We start from the raw sequence: 22,331 nt of genomic DNA, 5'->3' as shown, positions 1-22,331 counted from the left end.
AATAAGTAGTTAATATTATTCATGATAATTCATGCTAAATCATGTATTTCCTCCGCCATTTTCCGCAGTTTGGCACCTCACGTCACATAATTTTACCGAAGTCAGCCCTATAGTTGTGCCTATAGCTTCGGCGCAGTGCCGATCACTGACGTTTGTCAACAAAATGGTGCTTGACTCTTGAGACAGGCTAAATTACACCATATTGTTAATGACATTGAGCATACATTTTTTTAAATACCTTCACGAAGTAAAACTTCTGTACGTAGTACTTATTATTATTCTGTGGTTTGGCGTAGAATACTGGTGTCATATGGGGGCCACTGCTACTAAATCGTTGTGGATAAAAAAAAAATTAAAAAAAAAAAAAAACGTCACGTGGGGACCACTGATATTGTACATGGGGACTAGTGATGCGTTACGTGGGTGCCACTAATCTGTCACGTGGGGGCCACAGTTGTGTCCCGTGGGGGCCCCCGATGAGCTTTGCGCGCGTGCCTTGAGAGACAAGAGTGCCAGCTGAACTATGCACAGCACACTGAACACTTGTAGGGCGCTGTGGAACTGTGTAATGCGACGATGTGGCTGAGACTTGAAACAGATAGATAGAGGGACTACTAGTTGCTGTATGACACGTGGGGGATACTGTAGGTCACATGGGGGCTCCTACGTACTGATTTTTACGAGGGCCATTATCTAGTGTCTTAAGGGGGGCCACCGGTGTGCCACATGTGGGCCACTGATTAGTCACTCGGGTGTCATCGCTGGTGCGTCACGTGGGGGGCCACTAGTGTGTCACGTGGGGGCCACGGATGTCACGTGGGGGCCACTGCTGTGTCACACGGGGGCCACTAACAAGTCACGGGTGCGTCACTAGTATGTCACGTGGGGGCCACAGTTGTGTCACGTGGTGGCCCCCGGTGCGCCCGACGCGCGTGCCGCGAGAGACGAGTGCCAGCTGAACTTCGCACAGCATACTGAACATTTGCAGAGCGCTGTCGAGCTGTGTAATGCGACGATGAGACTGCGGAGCTAGGAACTGAATAGATAGAGGCCTCTGCTTTCTATGTGTCACATGGGGGCTGGCTGGCTACTAAAAGTCACGAGGGCCACTGTCTAGTCTCTTAAGGGGGCCTCTCTCTAGTGGGTCACGTAGGGCCACCAGTGTGCCACATGGGGGTAACTGGTATCACGTAGGGGCTTAGATTAATAAAACCTAGATAGATAGTCAGTGCACGAAAGGTGAGGCAGTTTTTAGGGAGCCGGCACGGCTTACCCGTAAACGTCACATGAACTGTCAAAGTGAAAAATTGGTAAACACGTCCGACGAATTTTAATTAATTAAAATGGTTTGTGCTGTGAAAGGGTGTCTAAAATACATCAGAAAAACGAAAGAAAGTGACCAGTGTTACATTTCATAAGTAAGTACTACAATTCGACGCGTATTTTGCTTGAATTTGGCTTTCAAAAATTAAATACGTTAATGATACCAGTAACAAGAAAATTTATTTCCCAATTGTTCGCCGTACAAATACACTTTCTTTTTTATGAAATCGAGACTTAAGTCGATTTATCTTATTGTTATTAGGTAGGTTACTTTGAATTCAATAAATAAGTAAGTACACGATGCGTTTTGTTTTATTAATTATAAAATAATTAAAAACGTATTAAAAATTTCCCTACTTTCGGGAAAATCGCCTTCACTGTCTACACTCCCCAACAAAATTGACACTAATGACATAAGATTTTTGCCTCACTCTTGACGAAGCGTTTGTATGAAGACTATCCATCTAGGTTTTATTAATCTAAGCGTAGGGGCTATTAGTGTCACGAGGGGAGGGGGCTATTGGTGTTACGTGGGGGCTATTGGTGTCATGTGAGGGCCACTGATTGGTCACGGGGGCCACCAATGCGTCACGTGGGGGCCACAGTTGTGTCCCGTGGGGGCCCCCGATGCACCCGGCGTGCGTGCCGCGAGAGACACGAGTGCCAGCTGAACTTTGCACAGCACACTGAACACTTGTAGGGCGCTGTGGAACTGTGTAGTGCGACGATGTGGCTGAGACTTGGAACAGATTAGATAGATAGAGGGACTACTAGTTGCTGTATGACACGTGGGGGAAACTGTAGGTCACATGGGGGGCCACTAGTTACTGTCATGTTGAAGCCTTTGGTTACTAATTCACATGGGGGCCCCTACCTACTGATTGTCACGAGGGCCATTATCTAGCGTCTTATGGGGGCCAGCGGTGTGCCACATGAGGGCCAATGGGGTCACGTGGGGGCCACTGATTAGTCACTCGGGTGTCGTCAGTGGTGCGTCACGTGGGGGTCACTAGTATGTCACGGGTGCGTCACGTGGGGGCCACAGTTGTGTCACATGGGGGCCACTGTTGGGGTCACACGGGGGCCACTAATGCGTCACGTGGGGGCCACAGTTGTGTCACGTGGTGGCCTCCGATGCACCCGGCGTGCGTGCCGCGAGAGACACGAGTGCCAGCTGAACTTTGCACAGCACACTGAACACTTGTAGGGCGCTGTGGAAGTGTGTAATGCGACGATGTGACAGCGGAGCCTGGCGAGGTTCTGAAACAGATGTATTTCCTTTTATTTTAAACCTTCGTGTACCTGTTAAAATAAAAAAAATCCGTAGTAAGCTACCACAGATCACAGAAACTAAAGAGGTGACCAGGAGGCGTGGCCGGCGTCGCAGCAATATGCCCAAAAACAGAACACATGTCTCGTGAATGCAATGATGACAGCAGCGACGTCATAATGTAAACAGTTTACATTGCTTGCGTAGTACTAAAGATTATTCGTACGTTGAGTACTGATACCGCAGTGGCAGAGCACATATTTTGATTACTTTGAGTGCGTGAATTTCTAATGCGACACTGAGTTTCGAACTCAGCGCATTAGTTGACAGTAAAATGATAACCACAAGTTTGTATACGACACAAAAGTCTTCTAGTTTGCGCAGCCTCTAATGGCGCAGTTACACAACGCGCAAGTTGATCGAATCAGATAGTGTGAACACACAGTTCAGTTGTTTCGCTGTGTGTCGCCCATAGTTACGTGCGCGTATTCGCACTTGTGTCCGATGAAGGTCACGCATAGTGTAACTGCGCCATAAAGGAATTATAGTTCCAAAATACTGGACTGTCCTGTCGATGACATTGACAGTGGGGCGCCACCGTCTATACCGGATCGCTGATTCAGATTTTTGCCATGTTGGAAACCATATAGTTGAACGATGGTAGCGCCCCCCTGTCATCGAGTTTGGTGGGACAGTTCAGCGTGGGTCATCTATATTAGTGTGTGTCTGGCCTGCTGTCAACTGGTGTCAAAGAGTGTCAGACTCACTCTAGCGCTTAACTGGGTCAGTGCCTGAGGTATGGGAGCGACACGGGAGTAGTGACATTGACATAATATTATAACGTGACAGAGCATACAAATCTGAAGTTTCGCTGACGTTAGAAGTCATAAAAACACTCTTCCGTGGCGTTCCTATATAGAATCAATGACAGGGGGGCGCTACCATCGTTCAACTATATGGTTTCCAACATGGCAAAAATCGGAACCAGCGATCCGGTATTGACGGTGGCGCCCCACTGTCAATGTCATGGATAGGACAGTTCAGTATTTTGGAACTATACCTCAGGCACAGGCTTAGTTAAGCGCTAGACATAATAATATAGTGGCTAGGGTCAAGCGGTGTAAGACTCACGTCAAGTGTGTGATTTAGGCGCTAAATGTCAAATCTATAAAAACCTAATTAATTTATGATATTTTATTTTGTTGATTAGTTTAACCGTTGAATTAATAAAATAAAGTATTAGTTAGGTTAGATTAGGTTAAGATTTTTATGGATTTGTCATTTTGCGCTTTTGACATTTTGCGCCTGTAGCCGCTAGCGACCACAATAAAAATCGTCTTGCAATAGAAACAATGAATGTTTGCAGCCGAAGCCACAAGCAACTTTCCTCAACACTGAAAAAACTCCTCAACACTGAAAAGTAGGCAGGCTATACACCACACACCAAACCTAGGCCTGCTACACGCCTAAATCGTTACTAAGTGGTTAGTGTCAGTTGGTTGGTGGTGTCAACTGGTGTCAAAGAGTGTCAGACTCACCGCAAAATGCTTCCCACAGTGGTCGCAAAGGTGGCTAGTACTGTCTATGTTGTGCACTCGCTTGTGGAGGTACAGTGTCGTGTGGCTCTTGAAAACCTGGGAAATAATAATAAATTGTGTTAACCCAATAATAGTAACACACGAGATGGACAGACGACCTCATAAAGGTGGCAGGAAGGCGCTGGATGCAGGCCGCTACCAACCGGGCGATGTGGAAGTCATTGGGGGAGGCCTATGTTCAGCAGTGGACGTCCTGTGGCTGAAATGATGATGATGAAGTCGGTCCACACTACGCAAATGCTTCGGCTCGTCTAGCGTATGCCGTATCGTAGTGTTCAGTAGCCTGAGTGTGAGTTTACATCAAACGCGTTTACAAAATGTATGAAAATTTTAGTTGTTGATAGTTTCCCGCTAGGGGCGCTGTACAATCCGTCATACATTTAATGTCATTTTTTGACGCGCTCGCTAGTGAGCGCGTTTGAAAAAAACAAACTCAGCCCTCAGTAGTTCTTGCGTGAAAGAGTAACAAACATGAATCCATCTTTAGAAACTATCACATTCTTAATATTTGTAGGATTAAGCGGCCGCCCGCGATTTCGTACGCGTGGATCCCGTTTTACCCCCTTAGGGGTTGAATTTTGCAAAAATCCCGTCTTAGTGAGCACCTACGTTCTAAAAGGAACCCCCATGCAAAATTTGACTCCTAACACTTGTAGTTTCTGAGATTTCGTGATGAGTCAGTGAGTCAGTCATTCAGTGACCTTTGGCTTTTATAGGTAGACTAGCGACCGCCCGCGACTTCGTATGCGTGGATCCCGTTTTACCCCCTTAGGGGTGGAGTTTCGTAAAATCCTTTCTTACCGGATGCCTACGTCATAACATCTACCTGCATGCCAAATTTCAGCCCGATCCGTCCAGTGGTTTGGGCTGTGCGTTGATAGATCACTATGTCAGTCAGTCAGTAACCTTTAGCTTTTATAGATAGATTTAATTTACCTTCTGGCAGACATCACAGGTGTGCACGAAGTTTTTAAGGTGTTCCCAGTTCACGTGGTCTTTTAACCGGGTCTTGTTGGCGAATCGCTTGCCGCAATCGCTGCACATGTACCTGAAAATGTATAAAGATTGAATTAATTCATTTAAATTCGAAAAACTAATTATAAAGCGCTGGTAGGGTCCAAAAGATAAGGAGACATGTAAAGTGCCCCATAAGGGCCACCTTTTCTTTTTTTATTATTTACTATATTTTGACGTCCATAAGTGCCACTTGTGGTCTAAACTGAATAAATATTTTTGATTTTGAGTTTAAAAAACTGAAATAACATCGTTCGTTCGATCGTTTTCAAGCCGGGTCCAATTCGGGAATTCTACGAGTGGACGGCACTACGAGCTTTACATGTAATGTTTCTATTACATTACACGATGCATTCCATTACGCGTTAAACCCGTCTGCACACGGCTTTGGCCGAATGACGTCCGAATGATGATGTTAACTCACTTGAAGTCGTTTTCGGAGACGTGTTTCTTGCTAATCTTCATGTGCTGGTTGTACGTCGCTATGGAAGAGAAGGTACGATTGCACGGCTCGCAAACCAGCTCACCCTTGGCTCTGTAACAAAACAGATTAAATCAAAGATAATTTGAGCATGTAGCTAGTTTTGCAAGGCACACGAATAGCACTTAGCCTCTTGATTGGGCCATAATACTGGCAACTAGTGGTGACTGAGTTTGTTCCGGTGTTTCTTCTCAGCACTTGCCATATGTTTGTCTCGAAGCGCTGGTAGGGCCCAACAGATAAGGAGACATGTAAAGTGCCCACTAAGGGCTACCTTTTCCTTTTTTTTACTGTATTTTGACGTTCTGGAATGGAGGCCGCGTACCGAAAAACGCAGCGTGGAACGCCTTTAGTTAATTAAGGAAGAAATGAGCGAGACACCTCATCATTTCAGTATAGTAAGCTAGATCGGGTTGTAGTGGTTTTTGTATAAACTCGATTAATGCTGGATTTCTATATTCAATCTTAATCCAAATTGGACGGATTTGGATTGTCAACTGTCAAATTTTAAAATGTTTTTGGCCAAAATATCTGCGGTTTTTGAAGTTTTTACATTTTTATATTGTTTATAAGACTATTTAAACAATATTAAAGTGTAAATGCGTCGAACATTTTGGAAATATAATCTAAAACAGAATTCAATTTGACAGTTGTAATCCGGATTTGGACAAGGATTGAATATAGGAATCGGGCGTTTGGATACGTTAACCGATGAGCGAGTGAGCAGAGACGTGTGGTGGGTGGTCCGACACGCCTGTCAAGATAGAACAAAATGGATTGGCGCGACGAAACGATTTAGCAACCTACTCGACAAAATGTTTGGTGAGCAGACACATTTAGCTACATACGAGGGGCGGCTGAAAATTTCGCGGCCTAAGGTACTTAGCGATGAGTAATTAGCTTGTTACTCATATCACTAGTTGCGACACTCAGTAGTATTATAAAAAAAAAGCAATCACTAATTAAGTTTGCACTGATAGTTCAATTTCTATCGAACAAATGACATCACCATGTCCGCCGAATCTGGAGATTTGCGGAATTTCGACACCGCGCGCCGCGGACATAATTCCTCGTAAAGAAGGAAAATAGACCGAAAGACATTTTTGAAGAGATGTCATTGGTTCTTCAGGATTCTGGACCTTCATATACTATGGTTAAAAAATGGGCCCGACTATTTCAACACGGACGAGAGACCTGTGAAAACGACCCCCGCCCTGTCACGATACTGAGTGAAGGAAACGTTCAAAAGTCGAAAAAATCGTTCCGGCTGACCAAAGAATTAAATCGTGGCAGATAGCTGAAGAATATTTCTTTATGTTCGCGAGGCTATTGTACAGAAATGACGGGGGAAACTGACACGCGGATTGCTCTTTCCGCAAGACAACGCGCCCGTTCACGCCGCACGTGTTGCGAGGCCAAGCCCTGAAAGACACCGGGTTCTCAGAGATTGGCCACCCACCATATAGCCAAGACCTAGCGATATTTTCCTGTTTTTCGATTTGAAAATGGACTTACGGGGACGGAGATATGCAGATGACAACGAAATTAAAGCTGCGGTTGGTCGTCATTTTGAAAAAAAAAATTTTTGGGTGGGTAAAAGGCATTGTATGCGAGATTTAAGAAATGTATTTCTTTTGAGGGAGATTATATGTATTACAAAATAAAAAATAGAAACAATTTATTTTATTTCATTAAGTACCTTAGGCCGCGAAATTATCAGCCGGCCCTCGTAATTACTCACTGCTCGCCTAAATTACTCGACTACGGGACTATTCCCACCTCTCGTTCCCAGCGCTGCAATCTATATCTGTGGCTGCAACTCCTGTGTAGCCAGGATCTACAGCTTGACCGCCACAAAAACCCAACCAATGAATGTCAAGTTTGTCCCGGGGGAAAGTTAAACTGTCATTGGACCCGCAACGAAATTAATCAGAAGAACATAGGAGGAGTTCGAAATTAAGGTTCGACTTCATTGCAAAGCGGATGACAGGTGACAAACAAAGGTTTAAAACCTTTAAGAAAAGATTATGCACCACGGACAATAAATTACTCGACTAACTAGTGAGAACTAGGTTTAAGAGTAAGCTAAATATCTTTACTACTTACCTGGCAGCGTGGCTGTGCATAATATGTCACAAGAGGTTCCCCTGCTATTGAAAACTCTGTTTTTACGCGACTATGAGCACTCCTGTCACTATAAATAAGGTCCAAATACCTAGCAGCGTGGCTGTGCCTATGTCGCAAGAGATTCACCGCTATTTGAATATCCCTTCCCTTACGCGGCTTAGCTCTCTCCCACAAATAAGGTTCGAGACTTTCAAATTAGAGATTACCAAAGTTTCTCCTGAAATTAAATTTTGAAAATATTTTTTTGTTTTTTATCGGGGACCGAACCAGGATTCCTTGGATGTGAAGCGAGTCGCGCGCCTTCGAGTCAACTCCCCCTTTATTTATACGGACGAAATTCCTTATCACTTACCTCGCGGGAACTGTTCACGGCGCCTTGAACTCTCTCCCCCTATAAATAAGGTCCAAATTCCCACATACCTGGTAGCGTGGCTGTGCATATGTCGCGAGAGGTTCCCCCGCCATTGGAAGGTCTTCCCGCACTGCGCGCAGGAAAACCTCGGCCGCGAACTGTTCACGGCGCCCTTGATTTTCTCTATATGGGCTTGCTGCTTCTCTGGGGGCGTAGAGTCGGTTGGGAGAGATTCTTTTAGTTTCCTGGAAGTTTGAAGACGAATAAAGTTTTTATACAGCTTATAAATACACTCATACATTATTACTAAAGTCCGGTCGCTGAGTAGAATTTCGTCCAATGACCCCAAGCTACCCATCCTTATCGCTCGCGCGTAATTATATTGCTTTCGCACTCGCACACTCATTGCGGCCGCCCGTCGTCAGCAATATAATTACGCGCGAGCGATAAGGATGGATAGCTTGGGGTCAGGTCATTGGACGAAATTCTATCTGCTCGGCGACCGGACTTTAGCTGTGCCCTTCATACTCGTGAAATTAGTTTGAATAATAATATGCCCCGTTTTTGAAACATTCCCGTCTTCATAATCGAAAAGATTTTATCATCGCGTGCAATCTAGCCCGGCTGATGATGACAATGATGATGAAATTGAAATGATTGACTGACTCACTCACTCATCACGAAATCTCAGAAACTACAAGTGCTAGGAGTATCAAATTTTGCATGGGGGTTCCTTTTAGAACGTAGGTGCTCACTAAAACGGGATTTTGCAAAATTCAACCCCTAAGGGGGTAAAACGGGATCCACGCGTGCGAAGTCGCGGGCGGCCGCTAGTTTTTCATACAATGGAATACTTACCAAAGTTTCAGTTGTACTTGATGCTTCAAACTTGCTTTAACGTGCTTCTGAAGGTTGGAAGTGGTGGTAAATGATAGTCTGCCAATAAAAAAACGTTATTTTAATATTATAGGATAGATTTTAATAGATATAGACGCAGGCCCCTACCAACCGGGCAACATGGAAGTCATTGGGGGAGGCCTATGTTCAGCAGTGGACGTCTTGTGGCTGAGATGATGATGATAATGAATATTATAGGTACAGACAAACTTTGGCTAATTAATAAAAGTTACATGCGCGTTGAACATTTTAATGTAAAGCTGTTACATCACCTAACTATAACCATAACTACAACGATAACCGGTGTTTTTATTGAATTTGACAGATTTTTGACGTTAGTTAAAGTAAAAGATGGTGTAACCCAGACTTAAAGTCTGCAGTCTGCGGGGTGTGTAAATGAATCTACCCTACAAAAATACTTCGCAACTACCCTACAAATAAATTGTTTACCTGCAAGGCTCGCAGTAAGGCCGCCTCTTCTGCCCAGTTTCGATCCTGTGTGTCTCCACGTGCTTCCTAAGTGAAGTCTTCCATTTAAACGTCTTGTCACAGAAGTCACAAGGAAAGGATTCTTGCTTTACACTGAAATATGACTTTAATATTAAATAAAACCATTTCAATGGGGTATTTTTTGAAAAGTAAAGAGTTTTTATGAGGCTAGTTTTCTAAAAATCTTTTTAGTCCGTCAATTACAGTATCAAAAAATATTGAACATGTATATTTTTATTTGTCAATCAAACAAGTAATTACGAAGTTGTAGTGCGTTGAAGTTCGAAGACGTCACAAAGTGCTACACTTTTAAGCACTCCATGATGTCGAGGGCCTTTTCTTCAATTTCCATTAGTTTGAAAAGTGAAAAATACAACTCAAGACGTCAATGCAGACAATGTATACAAACACAAATCTTTGCTAGTTTCGATGGCCTCAACTATCGTTTAGTGACCAATAATGCAAAATTCATACCTTTCGTTCGATTCCAGAGTCTCGTTAGCTTCAATATTTTTGTTTTCCACATCCGTATTTGGCTCTGGTTCTGAACTGAAATAAAAAATAACATTGGATGTAATAATCAAGTTCAATATTCATTATTACTATAGTCTGGTCTGTGAGCACATAGAATTTCGTCCAATGACCCCAAGCTACCCATCCTTATCGCTCGCGCGTAATTATATTGCTGGGGTCATTGGACAAATTCTACGTGCTCGGCGACCGGGCTTTATAAAAGAGAAAGATTTACTGTCACGGTGACAAAAAAAAAGTAACACAGGCAAATACTGGTATTAATTAAAACCTTACCTATGACAGTGTGTGCTCTGATAATGTCTGGTAGCCGCCGCCACGCTCCTCAGTCTCTCTCCACAAACCAAGCACTCGTACCGACGTGTATGCTTGTTGGAGTGGTAGTTGGACGACACTTCTCTGGTGAACGTGCACTCGCATATGTTGCATATGAAGTTTGATTTGTTCTGAAATTTAATAAAAAAGCGAAAGGTCACTGACACTGTCATTGACAGACCCTATATTGTTGACATTCCACCAGCTCGCACTAAGCGTTTCGATGACTCTTATAATGCGAACGGTTAGGGACTGGAATTTATTGCCTGCTGCTGTCTTTCACGAAGACTATAATCCGGGCCTTTTCAAGGCGAGAGTGAATAGGCACTTGCAGGGCAGATATGTACCATCCTAGACTGAATCCCAATTAACATCAGGTGCGGTTGTGGTCAAATACCTGCCTTGTTATGCATAAAAAAAAGACTCATCACGAAATATCAGAAACTACAAGTGCTAGGAGTCTCAAATTTTGTATGGGGTTTCCTTTTAGAACGTAGGTTCTCACTAAGATGGGGTTTTGCAAAATTCAACCCCAAAGGAGGTAAAACGGGATCCACGCGTACGATGTCCGGGCGGCTGGTAGTTTTAAATATGGTAACCCTCATGCTTAAGCTATTGAATCTAATATTGTGTAGCATAATTTAATTTTCTGCAACTCTTGTGAAGCAAGGATCTATACCTAGACTACCAATGCAATCAAACTAGTGAATGCCAAATACACTCAACATCAAATAAACCGCACCTTCCGCGACGCGAACTTTAAAGATTTTCTTCTGACACAATCATGGTACCCCAACAATATTGGTGTTATTTGAAAGCCCAATAAATATCCTTAAAGTAAAATACATTTCATTTCTAAATAAATGATTAACATTTACCATAAATGTGGCTTAAAAATAGACCTCACTTTGAGCTCACCTCTGGAATCAATTAGACCAATTTTTATGGTTATAAAGATCTCACGTGTCCTCTTTAACAGATGGATAGCGATTAATTCCAACTTAACAGTTTTATAGTCATAAAAAATGGCTATAGCGTAACTACCTATTTTTTGAAGAAGTGACTCTGGATCCCTGACACATTTTTGGGGTAAAAACCTTTCCTTTAATGAAATGAAGTTTAGAACTAGGCTTTCAAATGGTACCAACCAATGTTGGTGGGAAGTGGGGATGCATACGTTTGATAAGTGCTTGTCGCGGGAGGTGCGATTTATTTGATGCCGAGTGTAGTTACAGAGATAGATTGCTACTCATAAATACCCTATTTTCAAATTGGGTTAGGGACTTTTAATACTTTTACATCTGTTCAGTCAGCATTTTTTACCATAGGGATCACTTAAAAATTAGGGATTGATGGTAAAAACGGGCTAGACTCTAAGCTAGAATATTGAAGATTATACTTACTTTATCATGTTTTATGCTGATATGGTCATTTAAATCATCTGCGTTAGGGAAGGAAATAATGCATCTCTCACAGCGAAACATAGCGTTCACATATTCCTCTCTACTTGCCAACATTCGTCTCTCTTCTGCCAATTCTTCTGCGCTCAATTTAATTTCTTTTATCAATTCCACATTTTCGTCTTTTTTCCTACGTTTCTTCTTTTCTTTTCCTACCTTTTTCTTCTTGGTCTTTACCTTTGATGGTGTATCGTTTTCTACTAATGGTATATCGTTTTCTACTAATGGTATATCGTTTTCTACTAATGGTATATCGTCTTCAATAATATCAGAATATGTAGATACGTTGTCTTCTTCTTTTATTGGAGTTTCATCTACTTCTTCATCTTCATCTTCGATTTTGACGTTTTCTTCGGTGTATTCTAATGCTGTATTCGTGTTGATTGAGATTTCTATCTCTTTCTGTACGGCTAGTCTAGGAGATATCTGTAATTCTGTTGTACTTAGATTCTGAAATATTAGGAATTTTGATTAATAAAAAATTAATTTGATAGAAAAAGTATCAACATGGTATTTTTTTGTGTATTATTTAACCAAAAGATTGAATTTTTGGATAGTCATCTTCATTCTTATGTGTAAGGTGTAACATAATGTTTTATGTATAAAAAATACCTGTACATTATTATCATAATAAAAATCCCTACTAATATTATAAATGCTGTCTGTCTGTGTGGCTTTCACACCTAATCCACTGAACCGATATTGATGAAATTTGGCATAGAGATAGTTTGAGTCGTGGGAAAGGACATAGGATAGTTTTTATCCCAGTTTGTTAAACAGGGACTCGCGCGATAAAGTTTTTCTCTAACAGACAAAATTTAACACGGGCGAAGCCGCAGGCAAAAGCTAGTAATTAATAAATCAAATTAAATACCAGTGCAACATAATCGTTAAGCAGTTTATAGCACTGCTTGATTTGGTTCTTGAACCGTGTAAACCGACTGAGCATGGCGGTGCACTCCCAACACAGCCTGAAGTCTTCTGCAGGTAACGGCATCTGTAGAAAAAAATAATTTAGTTACTAAGAAAAGGACAACGATACAAAGCAACTTATATTTTTAAACAAAACAAAATTATGGCACCAAATTGGTCTCTACTCAGATAAAGGTCAAGTATTTTCTTAATTGATTATATTCCACTCCCTGTTACCTACTAAATAAGCCAGAATTCTACAGAGTACCTACTAAAAGTTACGTCTTCTGCTGAGTCTGGTGGCGCTAAAAGTGAAAGTCCCTGAGTGCCTAAAATTTGGTCAGTATTGTGAGATAAAAATAGAGCTAGTCCTTAGGTATCAAAAGTAAAATCACTTGAGTAAGTGAGAGTATGGATTGCCTGCCTAAAACTAGATCCAAGTGCCATAGGTCACTCAGTGCCAAAAGTATGATCAATAAGTTAATTTCAGCCAAAAGACGTCCACTGCTGGACAAAGGCCTCCCCCAAGGATTTCCACAAAGACCGGTCCTGCGCCGCTTGCATCCAGGCACCTCCCGCGACCTTCACCAGATCGTCGGTCCAACTAGTGGGAGGCCTGCCCACGGTACGTCTTCCAGCTCGTGGTCGCCACTCAAGAACTTTCCTGAACCTTTCACTCAAGATCAATAAGTACTGAGAACTAAAAGTTAGGTGAAGGACTTCTTTTATGTGTCAAAAACTGTATCCTTGAACCCTGCTGAACATCAAACAAAAGTTAGACCTTTGGTACCTACCACAAGCCACAAGTTGTATTCCTTTAGAGCAAAAAGCCTACTTCTTTTTGGATATTACAATATAAAACATAAGTTTACTACATGAGTTGTTAATTTATCTATCTTGAAATGTCTTTTTTGTAACATTTATCGATCGATTCTGGCTAGTTACTATCCACACAATAAAGCACTTTCGATTTAGTTAAAATCTGAGCATTTTGAATTAAACCATATCGCGCTCGGTCAGTCCACTCGGAAAGTAATTTTTAATTAATAATTTAATAATCTTACCGGAATTTCGTTAACAATTTGTATAAAAGTTTGCCTCTCCCAAAATTCTTCGATTGCCACCATTCTACGGCCAGCGCATAAGCAACCACTACATAATGTATTTTTGTCCATGATTATTTATTTTATAATTACACTGATACAAGTTAATTCATTTATTTTGGGGTTTTTTATGAAAAAAACAGAAAAATTTGGCTCGTATGGACCAAACCACGACCAAACAAAACAAGCTGTCAAAAAAATACTGCCTTGCGTTTTGCTTGGTTTTGCTACTAATTCTTGCAAACTATTTTAACGACAATTTTATACTTGAATCGTATTTTAAAATTATTGAGAAGAATAAAAGGAATTAAGGAATCTTTCTGTTTTCTAGTTTAGACATTTTTAAGGGTCAATTTTCTTATTTTAGCAGTTAAAATAGCCATAGTTTGGATGTAACTGTGATCAAAACGCAAGATTTGCGTTCCAATATACGCGTTATTGTATTGGATCGGCTTTGAATGGGCTTACATTATAAATCTTAATGCGTGTAAAGAAATAGTTAGTTGTTCTGAGAAAGTTGTGCGAAATGTGTGAATTTGATTTTTTACGAATTTATTTATATAACACGTGAATTAATTAATTCTAACGCAATGGAGCCCAAGTGCGATCAAGATATAATACAAACTATGTGGAAACAAAATGTGTGTTTGTGTTGTTTGGCCAAAAATGTACAATTTGTTACTCTGAGAACTTGTAAACATACTAGTTTTTTCGAGTTTTTCTTCAAGTTTAAGGTAAACAATTATCTATATTTCCTAAATTATTTTAACTAAGTGATTTATCAATGAAATTGGTTAGATATTTACTGAAAACACTACTTTTATTAAAAATCTTGTCGGCATCAAATGTTGATAGAATTTCGTTTTAACGCTATATTAATCTAAGGTTTTAATGCTACTCGAATATCATTTCGCTGAAATTCAAATGAATCATTTTTTCAAAAGTTTCTTTTTCTTTTTGAATTCTATCAAAGTTATAGCTGTAGCGAACGAACGAACGAAATTAATGCGCTTAGATCAATAGAAAAGATGGTCGAATCGAAAATGGCGACTGGCGTAGCGATTAGTACGTTGGTTGCGGTTGCGTTGACGTAAAAGCTTAGATGAATCTAAGCGTAAAAGATAACGAATGCATTAAAATTTTTTAGTTTTCATTCCATTAGAGTAGATAGAACTTATTTATATTAATGTTAGTGATACATATTAATTTTAAATGTGAATTTAAAAACAATATTCCTATTTATCACCTTAACCCTTTAACTAGTATAGAGAAAAATATTTTTCATTGGTTTTAAACCTTATATCATCCCAATAAAGTTCAAAATATGGTGGCAATAATTGAGCCACTATCGGAAAAGGGACTTAGGAACTTAGCTTCTGCATAATTATTATCGGAAAGGTTATGAAACAAAAATATTAATATTGTGCCATTGAAAGAATATTACTAATTTTACTTAATCCGACAAATTACTAAAATAGTTAGCTAAGTTGTTACAATATAATAAATGAAGAACTTATTACACTATAACTAGTGAACTGTTTGGTGTAGTGGTTCGTAACAGACTACTCTGTCAGAGGTTGCGGGTTCGATTCCCGCACAATGCAAACATTTGTGTACATTAATACAGGGTGTTACTTTGCATTCTTGCCATATTTACAGAGGTTACTATATTATTTATTCTAACACAAATCCTAAAAAAAATAATGCCCGCAATTTTTTTTTTTTTAATCTTGAGTATTTTATTTTATCGACAATCTGTTAAACACATCACTAATTATCGTAACGCATGCACATCACTTGTTGGCGATGGCGATGAAGACTTTTTTACTTTTTATTGTATTTTTAAATATCTATTGCAATCTATTGTCTTTATAATGTCTTTTTGACACTTGTAAAAAACTGAGAAATCCATCAATCACAAATCACGTTAAAAATAATACAAAAATGTCTGAAGTGTATTCAAACAACGAATAATTTAATCAAAATGGTGCTTGGAGTGTCTGCAAGACGTCTTAGACGAAATGCTTGATGACGTACCCTTAGCGTTACACCAAATGCTCTACTACCAGCAGGATGGTGCTCCCCCACAATAAGGACGTCAAGTGCGCGAATAATACGTTTGGTGAACAGTGGATTGGACGAGGGGTCCAGTAGCTTGGCCACCACGATCCTCGGACCTGACACCAATGGATTTTTGGAGTGACTTGAAACGACTGGTATGCGCAGAAGAGATAAACAGTGTAAAAGAGTTACATGAAAGGATTGTTTTAGTGAAACTGTGAGACAAAACGTTTATGCGTTGCGAAAACTAAAGTGAAAAACCTACGCTTCGCCGTGCTAGACTGTGCCTTCATCAGAAAGGAGGACACTTTGAACACTTGCTGCGCAGTACGTAAACTTTGTAAGTAGGAACTTATAAATAAATAATTAATTGTGAATAAGGTGATTTCATTTCATACTTAATTTATTAATTTGTAAAAATAGGGTACAATGTTAAAATTAATTAAAACCCTAATAATTATTACGTATTTTTGACGGTCCTAAGCCCGTAAAGTAGAAAGGAAAATCTGAAATCAACTGAAGAGTATTTTAAAATAATTATTATGACTGGATAAAAAGGCTGGTACCCAGAGCCATAAAACAACAGATTATTAAGAACTAGGCCACGCCCACTAGGTTTATTCCACTTGCACCTGTAGAACGTGCGAGACAAAATGGGTTTATTCCAATTTGTACTGAAAAACCAAATTTACTAAAATCTTAGTGTACTTTCTTTATGGGAGTCTCTTGTTTATCTTAAATAATAGGTATTGTTCCCTACTTTTATCTCTGTGTATATGGCAAGAATGCAAAGTAACACGGTGTATATTCGTTTGTATTATTCTGGGTGATTGTATAATATTTAAGAATGTTTATTATATCCGTTGTCTGCTACCCATAGTACAAGATTTGGCTTAGTTTGGAATTTGATGACCATATCTAAAGATACTATAAATCAAATACGCGCTGGTACCAGGTCAGCACATAGATTGTATTTACAGAGACGTCACACGGGTGTTGACGTTGCCTGTCATAGTGGCGTAACTTAACCCCCCTCTCGCAATGCTTCAGGACGATGGAGTAATCATTACCATCATATCAGCCATAGGACGTCCACTGCTGAACATAGGATTCCCCCAATGATTTCCATAATGATTGGTTGACAGTAGCCTGCATCCAGCGCCTTTAAGTAGTCATTTCTATTTGTTTCACAGTTCCAGTATCAGAATTCGGTGATATGCAATGAGTGTCACTACCACTTGAAAAGAATTGAGCTTTTCAAATCGCAAGTGGAAGAAAGCCTCAGCTTATTATGGAGTGGACAGGTAAAACCTAAAGCTATACAACTTAATCGAGCTAACTGAGCCCCGATTACGGTAATTTTTAACGTCTCCAATCCAGACACGCTTCTCGATTCTGCGATACGATTGGTCGTTCAACAGCGTACGTCAGCTGTTTTGACCAATCGTATCGCAGAATCAGAAGCGCGTCTGGATTGGAAACGTTAAAAGTTACCGTAATCGTGGCTCTGCGCACCGCGTTGGAATGCGACTCTCCCTCGCCGGTACCAGAGCATAGATGTGACGTCACGGCCGCCAGGTGTGCAGTTAACTCAAGCAGGTTGTACTAAATAAGATATAGATTTATTTACTTTATGACAATGAGTTCAATTATCTTATAAATACATTATTATTAAAGCCCGGTCTGTGAGCACGTAGAATTTTGTCGCGACCTAGCGACGAGCCGTGTGGTGACGGCAGAGTAGAATACATTTGTCACCAACCCCTACTCTTCCCGCGGGTGTCGTAAGAGGCGACTTAGGGACTACACAACAAACAGAGAATGGGCAGCAGCGCTCTCTGAAAAACATCAATCTTTTAAACTGCGATCTCCAACCCGCCTGCCAAGCGTGGAGATTATGGCAAATCCCTCCACCATAGTGGAGGAGGCTCATAGTCCAGCAGTGGACTGTAAAGGGCTGTTGATGATAGCGACGAGCGCCCGCAGTGAGTGTGCGAGCGCGAAAGCAACATAATTACGGGCGATAAGGATGGGTAGCTTGGGGTCATTGGACAAAATTCTACGTGCTCACAGACCAGACTATAGACTTAGCGGCATTTAGAACGTATGTAACGAATTACCACAGAGCGAAAACGCTGTTTCGAGGGTTCAATAAACCGAAACGCTATATCGAAATCGAATGTCTCGATGTCGATCCATTACTGCGTCGAATGGTTAACACAGCGAATGTAGCCCAGCGGAACCCTATCTATTCGTATAAGCCAAATGACGTCCACTGCTGGACAAAGGCCTCCCCCAAGGATTTTCACAATGACCGGTCTTGCTCTGCTCGCATCCAGGTTCTTCCCGCGACCTTCACCAGATCTACCTATATTGTTTCAATTTCTTGCAGCCACTACCTGCGAAACATCCAAAAATGTACCAAAACTTTGTCTGTACCGAACCGGATGTCACTAATATCGATGACCCTGAAGATGGCGACACTAATATAATAATCAAAACTGAACCAGAATCATGTTTCGCCGATGAAAATTTAGTAGAATTTGAGGAATACGAATATGAAGAACAAAATCCATTGGCGGATAATACCAAAGAAACGGAGTATGAGTTACAGAACGAGTTGAAAATAGAAGAGAAGTCCCAAGATTCGGACACGCCGTTATCACAAATTGTGACCGTGAATTTAAGAAATACTAAAGTTAGCGCGCAAATTAAGGCAGACACAAGAACATCATTTTTAAAGGTGAGTTAAGTCTTTAAAACAACAGACTTAGTCGGTCGATAGTTTGGTTTACTTTTACTTTAATGAGAAATCGGTAGATACCATATCGGTTTAATGTGCGCATTTTTATACGTATGCTCATACTGAATTACTGTTTAACATCCATATTAAACTATCTACTATCAAAAAGTAGTCTGTACCTCTAGCATGAACAACTTTCGTCTTCGAATCGTTTGCGTATTCGACAAAATTCGATACTCAAACTTCGGATTAAACGATAATGTGACAATTTTCATTCTCAAAATAAGTTTCATGCAACCATTTCTCATACTAATTCACTTTACGACTCGTTCACATGGGTATTGTATTTTTCGTACTAAATCTTTTGATGGCGTTTCGAATACGCAAACGATTTGAACTCGAAAGTTTTTCGTGCTAGCCGTACTGTAGGGACTCTTGCAAAAAAGGTTTACACGAAACTAAGACAATAGAAAGAAGAACGGTCACGCCCCATACAAAAAAAACCCAGACCCGACAGAAACGAGACATACCTCAGTTTTTTTGTCATGTCTTAATTAGTTAAATTATATATTTTTTATATTCGAAATCTATGTATAACACCAAAATATTACCCTTTGTTTTTGTTCAGGCGTTATACAAAAACTAATACAAAATGCCTATTTATCACCAAAATTGGTAAATGTATGTACCTAAATGTCTATTACAGCTGCTATGGAATGTATCTAGGTGACCTGGAGATTCTAGGTGACCTGGAGATACAGCCGGATTATACAGGGTGGAAACGAGAAGTTACAAAATCTAAAAATTCAATGTTACCAGCTTCCATAATCTGTAACCTATTATTGGTACCATTTGAAAGAGCTCGTGAAGCACTTTCAGAATCAGTAACTAGTTTTTCGATATCTTGTATAGTTTAGAAATAATCGAGTGAGATCACTTATCGTTCCATATGTATAACCACCCTGTATAATCCGGTTGTATCTCCAGGTCACCTAGATACATTCCATAGCAGCTGTAATAGACATTTAGGTACATACATTTACCAATTTTGGTGATAAATAGGCATTTTGTATTAGTTTTTGTATGACGCCTGAACAAAAACAAAGGGTAATAATTTGGTGTTATACATAGATTTCGAATATAAAAAATATATAATTTAACTAATTAAGACATGACAAAAAAACTGAGGTATGTCTCGTTTCTGTCGGGCCTGGGTCACAGATGACGGTTCTTCTTTAAATTCACAAATTATTAAATTTACAGGATGATGCGGTACATCTAAGAGCCAATTCATTAGAAGGTGGCGCACAAAATGAGAAGAATATACGTGGAGTGTAAGATAAACTTAGTTTTATTATTCTTACAGTACTGTTATTAATTAGTGAGTGTTTTATTCTAGTACTAGCTTTTGCACGCGGCTTCACCCGCCTATATGCCGCCACCTAGCCTATATGTTATTCTGGGTTATAAACATTAATACTGTAAAGTTTCGTCAAAATCCGTTTAGTAGTTTTTGCGTGAAAGACATCCAGACATCATGACATCCAGACATCCAAACTTTCGCATTTATAATATTAGTAGGATTTCTTTGTATACTCGTACAAAAACCACAATAGTGGTCAGCGAGGATCTAACTATAAGTTTACTAGCGCTTTAACTCAGTCAGTGCCTGAGGTATGGAAGCGGGACGATAGAGGTGACATTGACATATTATTATGACCAGTCCCCTTAGACAAAGTGCAAATTATAATCGCAAACCAGTCGAAAAGTGGTCGTAAAGCCCCTTTTTTGTATGGAGTTTTGACGGATTCGATTATCAATTCGATCAAAAACTGCGTTTTGTCTAGGGGGGCTGAGAGAGCAATCTGAAGTCTCGTTGACGTTTGATGTCACGTAAACACCATCTTGTGCCGGTCTCATACCTCGGGCACTTACCAAGTTAAGCGCTGGGCCATTAGTATTCCTACCCCCTAGACAAGTTGCACTTTTTGATCGAATCGAAAATCGAATCCGTCGACTCCATACAAAAGAAGGCCTTTCGACTATTTTTCGTCTGGTTTGCGATTATAAATATCTATCTATCTATAATGTCGTCGCTTGCCTCTCTAACTGACGTAATTGACATTGAGCAAAATTAGACAGATCGATTCGTCTTGCAAAATTGATTAAGATGATGTAGATAACTCAGTTTCGAAAAAAATGTCAGATACATCAGTTAGAAAGGCAAGCGACGATGCGATGTGCACTTTGACTAAACCCACTGGAATCACAAATCGACACTCCGATGGCTACACCTTTAGGCTATAGTCGCCTATAGTAGTGTTGTGACTATTCATTCTTTCTTTCTTTGTAAATAAAAGATAATTTTAAATATTTCAGCGAGGTTCCGATAGAGCATGGCAGGGTACGGTCCAGCGCTCTGCAATTCGCCAAAATGCTGGAGTTTATGGAAAAGTAAGTTATAATCATCATTTCAGCCATAGGACGTCCACTGCTGAACATAGGCCTCCCTAGAGATGGGTAAGTGCTAATAATCCGATTAATAGCAATTGGCTAGTAACGGATTAAAAGCAGTTATTAGCCATAAATAGCCAATAATAGCCGATTTCAGATGGTAACCCTGCTATTAATGTTATACTAATGATTAAACATATCCCTTCATAGTTTACAAATTTAGCACTTGAAATTTGGAAGGGACGTAGCTTAGGTACCGTAGAGGTGCATTAAGAAAGGAATACCCGAAATTCCAACGGGCACGGGAATTAGCGGGAAAATCCTTTTGTATGAAAAATCTAAACCGCTTAAGTTAGACGCTTGAAATTTGGCATGCAGGTACCTTAGTAAACTTAAAGCTTAGTTACAAGAGGATATTGCAAAATTCCCACGGAAACGGGAGTTAGCGGGAAAAAAACATTTGTATGAAAAAATCTAAACCACGTAAGATAGACAACTAAGCTTTAAGTTTACTAATGTACCTACATGCCAAATTTCAAGCGTCTAACTTAAGCGGTTTAGATTTTTCATACAAAAGGATTTTCCCGCTAATTCCCGTTCCCTTGGGAATTTTGGTAATTCCTTTCTTAGTGCACCTCTACGGTATTTAAGCTACGTCCCTTCCAAATTTCAAGTGCCTACGTTTAGCCGTTTAGGCTGTGTGTTGATCTGTCACTAAGTCAGTCAGTTTCTCCTTTTATTGTATAATATTTAGATTCTTTTTTAACTACAATGTCGTTTATATAAATTACATTGATGTTTTTTAGTTCTTTTTTGTTTCTTTAAGTAATATTTGATTTTAATATTGATTTGATTTTAAAAGTGGAAGAAAAAACGTAAGAAACTATTAATAGCAGGGTTAATAGCCAATGGATGGCTAATAATGGCTATTAATAGATAATAATCAGTTATTATCCAAACTAGCTGGCTACAAACCCATCTCTAGGCCTCCCCCAATGCTTTCCATGTTGCCCGGTTGGTAGCGGCCTGCGTCCAGCGCCTCTCTGCTACCTTTATGATGTCGTCGGTCCACCTTGTGGGTGGACGTCCCACGCTGTGTTTTCCGGTACGCGGCCACTCCAGAACCATTTGTATGAGGAATCGGCCGATACCAAATCGGTGTAGTGTGCGCACTTCCATATGATTAACAGCCCGACCAAAC

At 40.2% G+C, this 22,331-nt stretch overlaps 2 protein-coding genes across 2 annotated transcripts; one reads left to right on the top strand and one right to left on the bottom strand.

The window, feature by feature from the left end:
* Nucleotides 1-1,734: 1,734 nt before the first annotated feature.
* On the bottom strand, nt 1,735-14,098 carry LOC114351790 (zinc finger protein 91). The gene is made up of 12 exons (XM_028303114.1): nt 13,834-14,098; nt 12,732-12,854; nt 11,801-12,307; nt 10,359-10,528; nt 10,026-10,100; nt 9,513-9,644; nt 9,024-9,101; nt 8,234-8,410; nt 5,630-5,740; nt 5,128-5,239; nt 4,132-4,227; nt 1,735-2,583 (listed from the first exon to the last, which is right to left on the bottom strand). The coding sequence occupies exons 1-12, from the start codon at nt 13,942-13,944 to the stop codon at nt 2,419-2,421; spliced, it is 1,857 nt and encodes a 618-aa protein (XP_028158915.1). The 5' UTR covers nt 13,945-14,098; the 3' UTR covers nt 1,735-2,418.
* Nucleotides 14,099-14,380: 282 nt separating this feature from the next.
* Nucleotides 14,381-21,130, top strand: LOC114351788 (uncharacterized; the record flags this gene model as incomplete). The annotated part of the gene is made up of 5 exons (XM_028303112.1): nt 14,381-14,606; nt 17,127-17,237; nt 18,326-18,676; nt 19,940-20,010; nt 21,056-21,130. Coding segments are annotated over exons 1-5 (752 nt in total), but the record flags the coding sequence as incomplete, so codon positions are not given.
* Between the last annotated feature and the right edge of the window lie 1,201 nt (nt 21,131-22,331).

The sequence above is a fragment of the Ostrinia furnacalis genome, unplaced genomic scaffold, assembly GCF_004193835.3.
Source record: "Ostrinia furnacalis isolate ACB-3 unplaced genomic scaffold, ASM419383v2 OfSCF1190, whole genome shotgun sequence".
In the NCBI taxonomy this organism is placed as follows: domain Eukaryota; kingdom Metazoa; phylum Arthropoda; class Insecta; order Lepidoptera; family Crambidae; genus Ostrinia; species Ostrinia furnacalis.
The sequence above is the reverse complement of the archived record's forward strand: the minus strand, read 5'-3'. Positions and strand labels throughout refer to the sequence as shown.